A 15,086-nucleotide genomic window follows, 5' to 3' on the forward strand; every position below is an offset into this window, starting at 1 on the left:
TGCCAATCTAAATGTATCTTCCGGATCCATTCACGTCCTAGCAGTGGCGGTCCTCCATTTGGCAATACATATATATCCATTTTAGGTATTTCCTGACCTTTATATGTCACTTTCACCCTTATTTTTCCTTTGGGGTAGACTTTTTGCCCCGTATACGTCTTCAAGACAATCTCTGTAACTTTCAAGGGTATGTGTGAAAATAGCCGCTTGTAGTCTCTTTGATTTATGACTGTTAGAACTGACCCTGTGTCCAATTCCATTTCCACTCGGACTCCATCTATCTTGAGTGTAACCCAGATAGTCTGGTGATCCTCCATTTCGGTTACATTATGTAGTTTCAGACAACCCAGCTCCTTGCTTCCGGAGTCTATGTCACTTTTCTGTTCGTCTGAACCACTGTCCATCACCTGGTGTACCTTTTTGTACTTCTCCTGTGGCGATTTCTTACTGTTGGTTTTCTTCCCAGACCTGCAGACTCTTGCTATGTGTCCTGCTTTCCCACACTGTCTGCACACTTGGTCCTTGAACCAACAATCTTTCTGGTCATGTGTTGTTCTGCCGCAGCGATAGCACTTCCCTGTTCCATAGGTCATTTCGTTGGTGCCATATTCTTGCGGTCTCCGTTGTATCTCTGCAGTGCCCCTTGCAGCTGCTTCGTGTGATACTGCCATACTGAAAGCTTTGTCCAGCGTAAGGTCCTTTTCTGATAGAAGCCGTTTCTGGGTTCCTTCACTTTGTAGCCCACACACAAACTTGTCCATTAACGTGTCTGCTAGTCCCGCTCCAAACTGGCAGTATTTCGATAGCTTGCGCAGTTCCGTTAGGTACTCAGCATTGCTTTCGCCTTTGTGTTGGTTCCTTTTATGGAACTTAAATCGTTCTGCTATCAGCAGCAGTGTGGGGTTTAAGTGGTCCTGTAGGATTTCTACTATGCTTTCAAAATTCTTGTTTACCGGCCCCTCTGGGGTTATTAGATTTCGCAGTAACCCATAAGTTTTTGCACCCATGGAATTTAACAGAACCAGTGCTTTATTAGCATCTGGCACTTCATTCGCCCTGCAGTACACCTCAATACGTTCCACATATGTCGCCCAATCTTCGACTTCATTGTCGAACGTAGAGATGCTGCCACTCTTCGGCATCCTTGGTTGTGCGTTAACTATCATCAATGGCGCCTCCCGCGCTTCCCCTTCTTCTCCGCTGGCACAAAATGGCGTCTCCCGCGCTTTCCTTCCTTCCCGCGCTCGCCCGTCTTCTCCGCTGCGGCTTCGCAAAATGGCGTCTCCCGCGCTCTTCCTTCTTCTCCGCGGCTCAATGGCGCCTCCCGCGTTCTCCCTGCTTCTCTGCGGCTCAATGGCGCCTCCCGCGCTCTCCCTGCTTCTCCGCGGCTCAATGGCGTCTCCCCTTGCTTCGCCCCGCGGACCCTGATCAGCCCGTGATCCCTGGCTGTGTTCTGCGTGTTCTTCTCTTGATATTTGTCGACGCCGCTCAGTCTAGAACCCGGCTGTTTCTTACCCTCTCTCTCTCCGGTTTGCAGTATTTTTGCTCGACGCCGCTCGGTGATCCACCCCCGGCTGCGCCCTGCTCTCTTCACCCTCTTTCTTACCCCGTCGACGCTGCCCGGCTCTCTCTCTCTGCCGTCGGTCGGCTCCAGCCGCCGCTGCTCGGGAAGGGTCTGCTCTGGACCTGTCGTCGGTCTCTTACTGCTCGTTGTGGCTGGGGAACCAAGCCCGGCTCTCCACAGCCTCCCCAGCGAAGTTGGATCTCTGCCTGACTGCTGGGCGGTTGCTCGCGGTCGACGCCCGTGTTCCTGGACTCGACTATTTTTTTTTTTTTATGTTGCAGGTAGATTCGCATCAATACTCATCGCCACTGTTAGATCCGTGGTTCAGTGGATAAATAATTACACGGATGCTGTACATAAACAAATAACAGGTCTTTACTGGAGGAGGATAATCTCTAGACTGGGGTACAGAGGCATGTGCACAGCTTATATACCGGTGTGGTCACTGCCGGTACTACAGTATACAGGAGCTGTAAAAAGTAGTTCTGACTTAAAGCACATACACTAGTGACCTAACCGAGGTTTTTAAGACGATGAGGGGTTTTGATAGAATAGATAGAGGAGATAGAGAAAAATTATTCCCTCTGGCAAGTGGGTCAATAACCAGAGGTCATAGATTTAAAATCATTGGCAAAAGATCTAGAGGGGAGATGAGGAGCAATTTTTTTCCAGAGTTGTTGGGATCTGGAATGCTTTACCTGAAAAGATGGTGGAAGCTGATTCCATAAATCATTTTAAAAGGGAGTTGGACAGGAACTTGAGGATGAGGAACTTACAGGGTTACGGACAAAAAGCGGGGGTGTAGGACCAAGCACGACTGCTCTTTCAAAGAGCCAGCACAAGCATGACGGGCTGAATGGTCTCCTTCTGTGCTGTAAGTTTCTATGATTCTATGAGTTACTTCATTGCTCTTTGTGGGAGCTTGCTGTGTGCAAATTGGCTACCGTGTTTCCCTACATTACAATAGTGACTACACTTCAATAAAGAACTTAATTGGCTGTAAAACGTTTTGGGAGGTCCTGAAAGGCACTGCATAAATGCAAATTATTTATTTATTTTATTGCACTACTGATTGACAGCATGTGGGACTAATTCTGTGCAGTGTTACTATTTGTTCAGGCTCACAATCCAACTGTGCATAAAGTGATGCCTTGCTATGCCGAGGGGTCTGCGAGTCCCCCAAAGCAAGCTCCGGATTTCAGTCAGGTCACTATGGGCAGTTGCCAACTGCAGGCCAAGAGGAGGGAAAGAAGGGGTTGAAAGGACCAACAGCTCCACTGAAACCAGTGCGTTCGCTGCTGGGACAGCCTTGCCTTGCCTCTTGACAGCATTCTCCTGTTCCTCTTGAAGAGCCAGAGGAAGGGGTAATTGGCTCTGGATCCCAGCTCAGGCAACATCTTAGGCAAAGTAGGCCATGACTGGGGGCCCAGAGACACATGGAACACCAAGGCGCGGGTGAAGGGAAGGTGGCTCACGAGGGCAGTATGATGAGAACCTGAGAGCGTGCTTCCTCATCCAGGAGTTCACAATCTCACCCACTCTTGTGGCAAGGCCACAGAGGCTGGGGGGTGGGGAAAATCACGCAGACCCCAGCACCTATACAGCAGAGGCTCGGGGTAGGAGGCTAAGCTACCTTCACAGTTGATCCTCGCATGGGTTAGGTTGGCACTCCCTGGTCAGATTGGCACATCGGAACAGGAGGAGGCCATTCAGCCCCTCGAGCTGCTCCACCAGTACCTCAACTCTATTCACCCGCCTTAGCTCCATAGCCCTCGATACCCTTACCCAACAAACATCTATTGATCTCAGTCAATTTAACCCTTTAAGCCCCGGTATAATTTTGGTGAATCTGCGCTGCACCCCCTCCAAGGTGATGGTTTGTAAACGTCAAGACCTTGAATGATGTTTTATTTCTTGCTGCGAAAATAGCTCTTCAAGATGATATCATGAGAAGTGAATGCCGAGGCCATGATCAAAAGCAAGCTGTAAATAACGGTAGGGCCTGACACAGAATTAATGTCTTCCCTCCCTCACACTCCCCTTGTTTTAGTGAAGTCGTTGACCCATTACTGGGGTAACAGTTCCTTAAGCACCTCTGGTAACTCAACCCAAAGGAGGTCGGAGCCTTGGAGCTATTTGACTGGGGGTTGCATCGCTGAGCAGATGCAGCCCTCAAACAGGGATGAGCTTGTTGGACTCGAAAGAAAGACCTTGCATTTATACACCGCCTTTCGAAGTGTAGTCACTGTTGTAATGTAGGGAATGCAGTAGCCAATTTGCGCACAGCAAGGCCCCACAAGCACCAATGAGATGGTGACTAGGTAATTTGTTTTAGCAATGTTGGTTGGCAACAACAAAAATCTATCAATCTCAATCTTGAAAGCACCAATTGTCCCCTAGCATCCACAGCCTTTTGGGGGGGAAGAGTTCCAGATTTCCACTACCCTTTGTGTGAAGAAGTGCTTCCTGACATCGTCCTTGAATGGCCGAGCTCTAAATTTAAGGTTATACCCCACTATTCTCATAATTTAACCCTTTTAGCCCCAGGCACTGCCTGGTCTGGTTGAGTGTCTGGCCTGGCACTGCACTACCATCCCTATCCTCTTTGGAAGAAGGGAAAAGGGAGGCCAGCCCAAAGCAAATAGTGAACTTTTTTTTTTTTTTTTTTTTTAAAAGGCTATTGATGCCAATAATGTGGAAACATTATGGGAAAGAGGAAAAAAACAGACCAGACTTGGCACCCAGTTAACTGGCACAAAGTGGCAAAGACTACCCTCCACCATCTATCAGCAGGAAATGACTGGGGGAGGGGGTGAGGAGGGTAAGGAGATGTAAATAACAGCAATTTCAGGTACAATCACACCAGTGTGTTAACTGGAGAGGGTGCGGGGGGAAAGAGGCTCTGTGTGGTACCATGGTTCTTTAAAGCAATGCTATTCTCATACCTGGACAGTGTGCTGCTGCTTTGGGTTCTTGTAATGGGACAGTCCGAAGCAGAGAGAGTCTCTTGTGCTCTCGATAAGCATCAGTGCGGAGCACTGTTAGTGAGAGAGAGAGAGAGACAAATCCATTACAATCCAAACTGGACAATCAATTTCCTTCATAACATAAGCTGGCCTTACTGAACTCCTGCACCAGTCCAGGCCATGTTCTGTTGAACAATTGGTAGCTACAAGGGGAAAGGATTCCGCATGATTATTCCCACTCCCTGAGCAAAATGGCAATCAGTGACACCCATTGCAGTCACGTACCTTTGTTGCCAGCAACACTTAGCCTTGATGCTCCTCCCTTCAGATAGGTCATGGCACCTCCCATGAGCTAGCACAGGGTATAATACTGAGATCCCTGGGCGGCACCGCACAGCAACAATAGCAAGTGATTCTTAGCACAGAGTTCCTGAGTATCCATCATTCCACATATCAACCATGTAATTAGATTCCAGCCTGTAACGCACTCCTGGGTATCCATTATTCTATATATAAACCATCTGATCTCCTCGATTAGATTCCAGCCTGTAACTCACTCCTGGGTATCCATTATTCTATATATAAACCATCTGACCTCCTCGATTAGATTCCAGCCTGTAACGCACTCCCGGGTATCCACTATTCTATATATAAACCATCAGAACCCCTCGATTAGATTCCAGCCTGTAACTCACTCCCAGGTATCCGTTATTCTATATATAAACCATCTGAACCCCTTCGATTAGATTCCAGCCCGTAACTCACTCCCAGGGTATCCATTATTCTATATATATATAAAAAACCATCTGAACTCCTCGATTAGATTCCAGCCTGTAACTCACTCCCGAGTATCCATTATTCTAGATATAAACCACCTGAACCCCTCGATTAGATTCCAGTCTGTAACTCACTCCCAGGGTTTCGATTACTCTATATATAAACCATCTGAACCCCTCGATTAGATTCTAGCCTGTAACTCACTCCCAGGGTATCCATTATTTTAGATATAAACCACCTGAACCCCTCGATTAGATTCCAGTCTGTAACTCACTCCCAGGGTTTCGATTACTCTATATATATATATATATATATATATATATATATATATATATATAAACCATCTGAACTCCTCGATTAGATTCCAGCCTGTAACGCACTCCCAGGTATCCATTATTCTATATATAAACCATCAGAACCCCTTGATTAGATTCCAGCCTGTAACTCACTCCCAGGTATCCGTTATTCTATATATAAACCATCTGAACTCCTCGATTAGATTCCAGCCTGTAACTCACTCCCAGGTATCCATTATTCTAGATATAAACCACCTGAACCCCTCGATTAGATTCCAGCCCGTAACTCACTCCCAGGGTATCCATTATTCTATATAAAACCATCTGAACTCCTCGATTAGATTCCAGCCCGTAACTCACTCCCGAGTATCCATTATTCTAGATATAAACCACCTGAACCCCTCGATTGGATTCCAGCCTGTAACTCATTCCCAGGGTATCCATTATTCTATATATAAACCATCTGAACCCCTCGATTAGATTCCAGCCTAACTCACTCCCAGGGTTTCAATTACTCTATATATGTATCTCAAGGTGAATTTAACTCCATGTATTGATTTGTAAAGGGGTTGTCTCGCGTCAGGTACCATGATGTGGGTCTTGTAGATGAAGTGCTCCCCTCTTTTCTTGGCCAGCAGAAGAACCTTGTCAAACAGGAATAAAGTGCGTTCATTTTTGGCCCGGTGAATCCGGAACGTTCCTTCCAGGACCAGCTCTCCGTACGTCGTCAGGTCCGGCCCATTCCAGTTTATCAGCAAGCTCTGTACCTCCTGGGAAGGTCAAACTCAAAGGTCAGGATCTCCTCAAACATCCGTCACACAAACAGAACATCTCCAATTGCAAGGCCTGCCTGAGGTGAGCATCCCCTCCCCCATACCGTCTACCCCTCCCCCACACCGTCTACCCCTCCCCCACACCCCATCCCTCCCACACGCCCTCCTCTTCCCATACACCCTCCCTATCCCTCCACCTCCCCATCCTCCCACCCCTCCTCCATACCCCCTCCTTAACCACCACATGCCTCCCTCATCCCCATACCCTCAACACTCCCTCACACCCCCCCGCTGCTCCTCCTCCTATCCTCACACCCGCTCCTCCTCCTCCTATCCCCACACCCCCCAGCCTCTCCCATATCCTGAGTGACAGTGTGAGGGAGCTGGATTAACATCAGTAGAGATACAGTCAGTAACACAGGGTGCTGGGGGAGGGGTTACTGAGTGACAGTGTGAGGGAGCTGGATTAACATCAGTAGAGATACAGTCAGTAACACAGGGTGCTGGGGAGGGTTTACTGAGTGACAGTGTGAGGGAGCTGGATTAACATCAGTAGAGATACAGTCAGTAACACAGGGTGCTGGGGGAGGGGTTACTGAGTGACAGTGTGAGGGAGCTGGATTAACATCAGCAGAGATAGTCAGTAACACAGGGTGCTGGGGGAGGGTTACTGAGTGATAGTGTGAGGGAGCTGGATTAACATCAGTAGAGATAGTCAGTAACACAGGGTGCTGGGGGAGGGGTTACTGAGTGATAGTGTGAGGGATGCCCGGAACGCTTGGGATTCTGTGCAGGGAGGCCCGTATGCAGAGATGTTTAGTTACCTGTAACCGGATAGCATGCTCATGTTTCCTCTTCATGTCATTGATGTACCAGGCCACACCCGTCATGGTGTCTATAGCTTCTTCAATTACCTCATAGCCCTCCTGGCTGGCATCAAAGTGCTTCGCTATTTCCTGCAAGGAGATCAGATAGGAATATAGGAAAAGGAGGAGGCCACTCAGCTCCTTGAGCCGGCTCCACCATTCAATGAGATCACAGCCGATCTGTATTTTTACTCCATTTTCCTGCCTTTGCTTCCATATCCCACGTCATCCTTACCCAACAAAAATCTCTAGATCTCAATCTTCAAAGCTCCAATTGTCCCCCACAGCCTTTTGGGAGAGGGAGTTTCAGATTTCCACTACCATGTGAAAATGTGGAATGTGGAAAACTGCCCAGGTATGTCCTGTCCACAAAAAGCAGGACAAATCCAACCCGGCCGATTACCGCCCCATCAGTCTACTCTCAATCATCAGCAAAGTGATGGAAGGTGTCATCGACAGTGCTATCAAGTGGCACTTACTCACCAATAACCTGCTCACTGATGCCCAGTTTGGGTTTTGCCAGGATACTCGGCTTCGACCTCATTACAGCCTTGGTCCAAACATGGACAAAGGAGCTGAATTCCAGAGAGGAGGTGAGAGTGACTGCCCTTGACATCAAGGCAGCATTTGACCGAGTCTGGCATCAAGAAGCCTTAGTAAAACTGAAGTCAATGGGAATCAGGGGGAAAACGCTCCACTGGCTGGAGTCATACCTAGCACAAAGGAAGATGGTTGTGGTATTGAAGGTCAATCATCACAGCCCCAGGACATCGCTGCAGGAGTTCCTCAGGGCAGTGTCCTAGGCCCAACCATCTTCAGCCACTTCATCAATGACCTTCCCTCTAACATAAGGTCAGAAATGGGGATGTTCGCTGATGACTGCACAGTGTTCAGTGCCATTCACAATTCCTCAGATAATGAAGCAGTCCATGCCCGCATGTAACAAGACCTGGACGACGTTCAGGCTTGGGCTGATAAGTGGCAGGTAACATTCGCGCCACACAAATGCCAGGCAATGACTATCTCCAACAAAAGAGAGTCTAACCACCTCCCCTTGACATTCAATGGCATTACCATCGCCGAATCCCCCACTATCAACATCCTGGGGGTCACCATTACCCAGAAACCTAACTAGACCAGCCACATAAATACTGTGGCAACAAGAGCAGGCCAGAGGCTGGGTATTCTGCGGCAAGTGTCTCACCTCCTGACTCCCCAAAGCCTTTCTACCATCTACAAGGCACAAGTAAGGAGTGTGATGGAATTCTCTCCACTTGCCTGGATGAGTGCAGCTCCAACAACACTCAAGAAGCTCGACACCATCCAGGACAAAGCAGCCCGCTTGATTGGCACCCCATCCACCACCTTAAACATTCACTCCCTCCACCACCGGCGTACCGTGGCTGCAGTGTGTACCATCTACAAGATGCACGGCAGCAACTTGCCAAGGCTTCTTCGGCAGCACCTCCCAAACCCGCGACCTCTTCCACCTAGAAGGACAAGGGCAGCAGGCGCATGGGAACACCATCACCTCCAAGTTCCCCTCCAAGTCACACACCAGCCTGACTTAGAAGTATATCGCCGATCCTTCATCGTCTCTGGATCAAAATCCTGGAACTCCCTACCTAACAGCACTGTGGGAGTACCTTCACCACACAGACTGCAGCGGTTCAAGGCGACAGCTCACCACCACATTCTCAAGGGCAATTAGGGATGGGCAATAAATGCTTGCCTTGCCAGCGGTGCACAGATCCCATAAAACTAATTTTAAAAAAAAGTGCTTCCTGACATCACCGCTGAACGGCCTAGCTCGAATTTTAAGGTTATACCCCCTTGTTCTGGACTCTCCCCCCCTGCTTAGTTGATTAGTGGGACAACACAGTGTAGGACTGTATCAAATGTATTCCATTTGCTATTCAATCTCAAGATGTAAGCACCCACGCAAAGCCAGCATTTATTGTTGTTGTTATCCCTAGTTTCCCTGAGAAGGTGGTAGTGGGCCTTCTTGAATCGCTGCAGGTTTCGATACATAGAAACATAGAAGGTAGGAGCAGGAGTAGGCCATTTAGCCCCTCGAGCCTGTTCCGCCATTTAATGAGATCATCCAAATTCAGTACCCTGTCCCTGCTTTCTCCTCATAGCCCTTGATCCCTTTAGCCTTAAGAAATATATCCAACTCCTTCTTGAATATATTTAATAAGTTGGCCTCAACTGCCTTCTGTGGTAGAGAATTCCACAAGATATAACTGCTAGGCCCACTTCAGAGGCCAGTTGGTGTGGGACTGGAGTCACATATAGGCCAGACCGGATAAGGAGGACGGCGGGTTTCCTTCTCTAAAGGGCATTTGTGACCCCGTTGAGTTTTTACGACAAGCGTCATGGTCACTTTTACTGAGACCAGCTTTTTATTTCCAGATTGTTTTTAAAAAAAAAACTGAATTCAAATTGCCGCAGTGGGATTTGAACTCACGTTCTCTGGATTAACCAAACCCTGAGCGAAAGGGGTTGGGGGAGGGGGGGAGGTGGAGAGAGAAAAAAAAGAGTCTTGAAGTGATCCTGTTCCTGATTGCTATCCGGTGGCTCCTGATGGAACATCTACCTGTATGGAAATTGGGGCAAGGAGGAGAGTGGGATCTACTGTGGGCCCCACCTGGTCAAATATTCCTATCACAAAGAATAGCCACTTGTGAGGAGATATCTGTGACTCTCTAGTAAGGAACCCTGTGATTTCAGGAGAAAGAAAATACATTTAGATAGCACCTTTTTTGACCTCAGGATGTCCCAAAGCGCTTTACAGCCAATTAAATACTTTTTGAAATGTCGTCACTGTTGTAATGTAGGAAATGCGGCAGCCAATTTGCGCACAGCAAGCTCCCACAAACTACAACTGTTTTAGTCATATTAGTGGAGAGATAAATATTGACCAGGACACGGGGGAGAACTCCCCTGCTCTTCTTCGAAAAAAGTGCCATGGGAGAGAGCAGAAGGGCCTCAATTTAACATCACAACGACAGACGGCACCTCCAACAGTGCAGCATTCCTTCAGTACTGCACTGGGAGTGTCAGCCTGGATTATGTGCTCTGAAGTGGGGCTTGAACCCACGAACTTCTGACTCAGAGGCGAGAGTGCTACCTCTGAGCCACGGTGACACCGTGGGGAAAGGGAATAAATTTAACAATATTGTTTTATCCCAATATCAAATTAAAATATTTACACAAATACAGAGACAAAGAGAACGATAGCTAGCGATGTCATCATGAGGGCGTACACGGAGTGCCAGGGTTGCTGTCCTGGGCACATCCCGATATAACTGAATAATCGGGTTTGACCCGTGGTCTTGTGCTCGTCTGGGCACGACCCTCTTACCTGCAGCAGGAGATGGTACTTGAGGATCCTTTGAACTGGTTTCAGCAGGTAGGAGCCAAGTGGGAGGTAGCGCTTCAGAGTCGACTGACGCTCCCTGAAGAATTTGGCCAGGTACTTGTTCCTCATGCATTCGGTCAGCGCCGCCACAGAGCTGCGGGAGATAAAAGGAGAAGAGGAAGAGACGTTTCAACTGAGGAGCCAGGAGTGAACAGCGAGGAGACTTCAGGAGGACACAGACAGACTGGTGATATGGGCAGATGGAATTTAATGGAGTGCAGTGTAAATCATAGCATCATACAGCACAGAAGGGGGCCATTTGGCCCACCGTGCCTGTGCCAGCTCTTTGAAAGAGCTATCCAAATAGTCCCACTCTCTGCTTTCTCCAAAGCCTGGCAAATTCTCAGGTATATATCCAATTCCATTTAGAAAGTTACTATTGAATCTGCTTCCACCTCCACTTTCAGGCAGTGCATTCCAGATCACAACAACTCGTTGCGTAAAAAAATTCTCCTCATCTCGCCTCCGGTTCTTTGCCAAGCTGTGTCCTCTGGTTATTGACCCTCCTGCCGGTGGGAACAGTTTCTCCTTATTTACTCCTCATAATTTTGAACACCTCCATTAAATCTCCCCTTAACCTTCTCTGCTCTAAGGAGAAAAATCCCAGCTTCTCTAGTCTCTCAACAAAACTGAAGTCCCTCATCCCTGGTGCCATTCTAGTAATATAAACCAAATGGTACAATTTTTAAGAGGGTGCAGGAACAGAGAGACATGGGGGTTCACATACAGCAACAACTTGCATTTATTTAGCGCCTTTAACATCGTAATATGTCCTAAGGCACTTCACAGGAGAATTATCAAACAAAATTTGACACAACCACACAAGGAGATATTAGGACAGGAAGAGGTATATTTTAAGGAGCATGTTTGAGGAGGAGAGAGAGGTGGAGAGATTTAGGGAGGGAATTCCAGAGCTTAGGCTGAGGCAGCTGAAGGCACGGCCGCCAATGGTGACACGATGTTGTAGAGCTGGAGGAGGTTACCGAGATAGGGAGGGGCGAGGTCATGGGGGGATTTGAACAGAAGGATGAGAATTTTAAAATCGAGGCACTGCCCGACCGGGAGCCAATGTAGGTCAGCAAGCACAGGATTAATGGGTGAATGGGAGTTGGTGCGAGTTAGGATACGAGCAGCAGAGTTTTGGATGAGCTCAAGTTTATGGAGGGTGGAAGGCCACAGGACAAGTTGATAAAGCTGTTGAAAAAGCACACAAGATCTTTGGCTTTATAATTAGAGGCATAGGGGTAGATTTTCTTGAAGCTGCCGGGAAGGAGGCGGGGCTACAACTTTCGGGTTTTACTCCCGCCTACATCGACGTCCGGCCAATCCGCGTGATTTTCCCTCGATTGACCTTGTTGAGCCCGCCCAGAGGGCTCAGCAGGCCAAGGGCCACCCGGCAACAGGTGACATCACAGACTGAAATTTCATCTGTCAAGAGTTCTTGACAGATGAAATATCAGTGTTTCACAGCTGTTTGAAGCTGTCAAACACTGACAGTCTGACTTCCAACCTGAGTCCTTCTACACAGACTCAGTTAGGACTGTCACCAGCAATGAAAGCTGAAGGCTGTCACTTTTGACAGTTCGCAGCCATTTTGCTTTCAGTGCCGGCTGAGTGATGGACTCCCGAAACCTAGAGGAAGAAAGGCTGTTAAGGTAAGTACAGGTAATTTAAACTTCTTTACACACTTTAGACACACCAAACACACTTACCTTTGCACTCATGCACCCATCACTCACCTGAACACCGACATCGCGACCCCTCCAAGTCCTTCAACTCGACGGCCCGCCTGCTCTAACCTGGCGTGGTTTGGAGCCGTCGGGAATCCCACACGACACCCCTCAAAATAGGGATTAGGCTAAAAACTGCCCGTTAACTACCTGTTAACAGGCAGTTAATTGGCACTAATCCCTTCCCGCCTCGGGTCGGCGGGTCCCAGTGCAGGGCGGGTACCCGCCTCCTGTGAAACTTACGTGGAGGCAGGTTTTGGGCGGGATGGTGTCAGGACCCCCGATTTCAGGATTTCCCCCCCCCCCCCCCCCCCCACATGCCTGAAACCCCGCCTGACGGCTCCAGGAAAATCTACCCCATAGAGTACAAAAGCAAGGAAGTTATCCGAAACCTTTATAAATCATCGGTTAAGCTTCAGCTGGAATATTTTGTCCAATTCTGGGTACCACACTTTATGAAGGATGTCAAGGCCTTGGAAAAGGTGCAGGGAAGATTTACTAGAATAATACCAGGGATGAGGAACTTCAGTTATGTGGAAAGACTAGAAAATCTGAGATTATTCATCTTGGAGCAGAGACGGTTAAGTCATTAAACGTAGTTCTTTTTATACCTTCATACTCATAGGGGGCAGACGTGGCCTTAGTTTAACAACTCATCTGAAAGACAGCACCTCTGGCAGTATAGCACTCCCTCATTACTGCACTGGTGTGCTAATCTAGATTATGTGCTCAACATAAGAACATAAGAAGTAGGAGCAGGAGTAGGCCATATGGCCCCTCGGGCCTGCTCCACCATTCAATAGGATCATGGCTGATCCGAACCTAGACTCACGTCCACTTCCCTGCCATCTCCCCGTAATCCCTAATTCCCTTATCAGCTAGGAAACTGTCCATCTCCGTTTTAAATTTATTTAATGTCGCAGCTTCCACAGCTCTCCGAGGTAGCAAATTCCATAGATTTACTACCCTCTGAGTGAAGAAGTTTCTCCTCATCTCAGTTTTGAAATGGCAGCCCCTTATTTTAAGATTATGCCCCCTAGTTCTAGTCTCACCCATCAGTGGAAACATCCTCCCCGCATCCCACCCGATCAAGCCCCCTCACAATCTTATATGTTTTGCTAAGATCGCCTCTCATTCTTCTGAACTCCAATGAGTAGAGGCCCAACCTACTCAACCTTTCCTCATAAGTCAACCCCCCTCATCTCCGGAATCAACCGAGTGAACCTTCTCTGAACTGCCTCGAGAGCAAGTATATCTTTTCTTAAATATGGAAACCAAAACTGTACGCAGTATTCCAGGTGTGGCCTCACCAGTACCCTGTATAACTGAAGCAAGACTTCCCTGTTTTTATACTCCATCCCCCTTGCAATAAAAGCCAAGATTCCATTGGCCTTCCTGATCACCTGCTGTACCTGCATACTAACTTTTTGTGTTTCATGCACCAGGACCCCCAGATCCTTTTGTACTGTAGCACTTTGCAGTTTCTTTCCATTTAGATAATAACTTGCTCTTGGATTTTTTTCTGCCAAAGTGCATAACCTCACACTTTCCAACATTATATTCCATCTGCCAAATGTCTGCCCACTCACTTAGCCTGTCTATGTCCTTTTGCAGGTTTTTTATGTCCTCCTCACTCACTGCTTTCACTCCCATCTTTGTATCTGGAATGGGACTTGAACCCACGACCTTCTGACTCAGAGGCAAGAGTGCTACCACTGAGCCATGGCTGACACTCAAAGGCGACTTATCAACACCAGCTTGTTGGCAGAATAGGCTGTGTCTGTGCAATGAGCCATTCTGGACACCATTACTGGTGACTGTGTCTGCCTTTGTGTACAGAATAGGAGAGCCACTGATCAATTATTGAAGAATGGCCCCCCTCGTGCTAACTTTATTATGTGCAGTGCTAAATCTGTAAGCTAACAAGATAATTTGAACAGAAGATGATCTACTTACTTGGGGTAGTTGGTACAGTACTGGGTGTAGATATCGAAATCCTGACTCTGCAAGAGGGAACAGAAGGGTCTGTGATTTGCCTGGAGTGTGAACTGTACAGAATCTCAACAGGTGACCCCCTCCCGACATCCCTACTCCCCTGACTCGTGTTAGGTTACAATCAAGGTGGGGGCCGGCTCACTCTCTGTAATAGACAATGAACGCAGCAGGCTGCTCAACCATGGGAGGGGGCATCATAGCCGAGCCCAGCCCTGCTCTTACCCGACATTCAAACATGCAGCACGTGCCCAGGTTCTGGAGTCCCGGCCTTCGCCCAGGAGCACCTCAGACTAATTGAGGGCCATTAGATAGATTTCATTCAGAAAATAGCATTTTAGGATACAGTGCATGAGTAATTTGAAACATAGGAACGTATAAAATTGACAGGCAGGAAAAGACCAGCTGCTCCATTAAGCCTGCCCCACTACACGATGGCTGCACCATCATGGGTAAACATTTCTTCCCCCCACCCCCCCGGCAGCCATGTAATCTCTTGTGAGAGGCAAAAACACAGAATATAACTCAGGTCATCGACCTGAAAGGTTAACTCTATTCCTCTATACACAGATGCTACCTGACCTGCTGAGTATTTCCAGCATTTTCTGTTTCTATTCCATAGTCACTCTGACGTTCCAGTGGGCATCAAGGGTCAGCTGATAAGCTCGGCATCGGTGAGGGGAAACCTCCTCCTTAGG

At 48.0% G+C, this 15,086-nt stretch overlaps 1 protein-coding gene across 1 annotated transcript in view; it reads right to left on the minus strand.

Annotated features, from left to right (window-relative positions):
- LOC147109577 (pleckstrin homology domain-containing family G member 3-like) overlaps positions 1–14,589 on the minus strand; it is a 60,955-nt gene extending 46,366 nt beyond the window's left edge. Inside the window, exons 1-6 of the mRNA XM_086002324.1 lie at positions 14,534–14,589; positions 14,353–14,421; positions 10,610–10,760; positions 7,201–7,332; positions 6,191–6,373; positions 4,510–4,602 (exon numbers count right to left, since the gene is read on the minus strand). Coding sequence (XP_085858450.1) covers positions 4,510–4,602; positions 6,191–6,373; positions 7,201–7,332; positions 10,610–10,760; positions 14,353–14,421; positions 14,534–14,589 — 684 coding nt within the window. The remainder of the gene's footprint in view (positions 1–4,509; positions 4,603–6,190; positions 6,374–7,200; positions 7,333–10,609; positions 10,761–14,352; positions 14,422–14,533) is intronic.
- Between the last annotated feature and the right edge of the window lie 497 nt (positions 14,590–15,086).

The sequence above is a fragment of the Somniosus microcephalus genome, chromosome 12 (genome assembly GCF_052327205.1).
Source record: "Somniosus microcephalus isolate GS21.2 chromosome 12, FLI_Smic_1.0, whole genome shotgun sequence".
Lineage (NCBI taxonomy): Eukaryota > Metazoa > Chordata > Chondrichthyes > Squaliformes > Somniosidae > Somniosus > Somniosus microcephalus.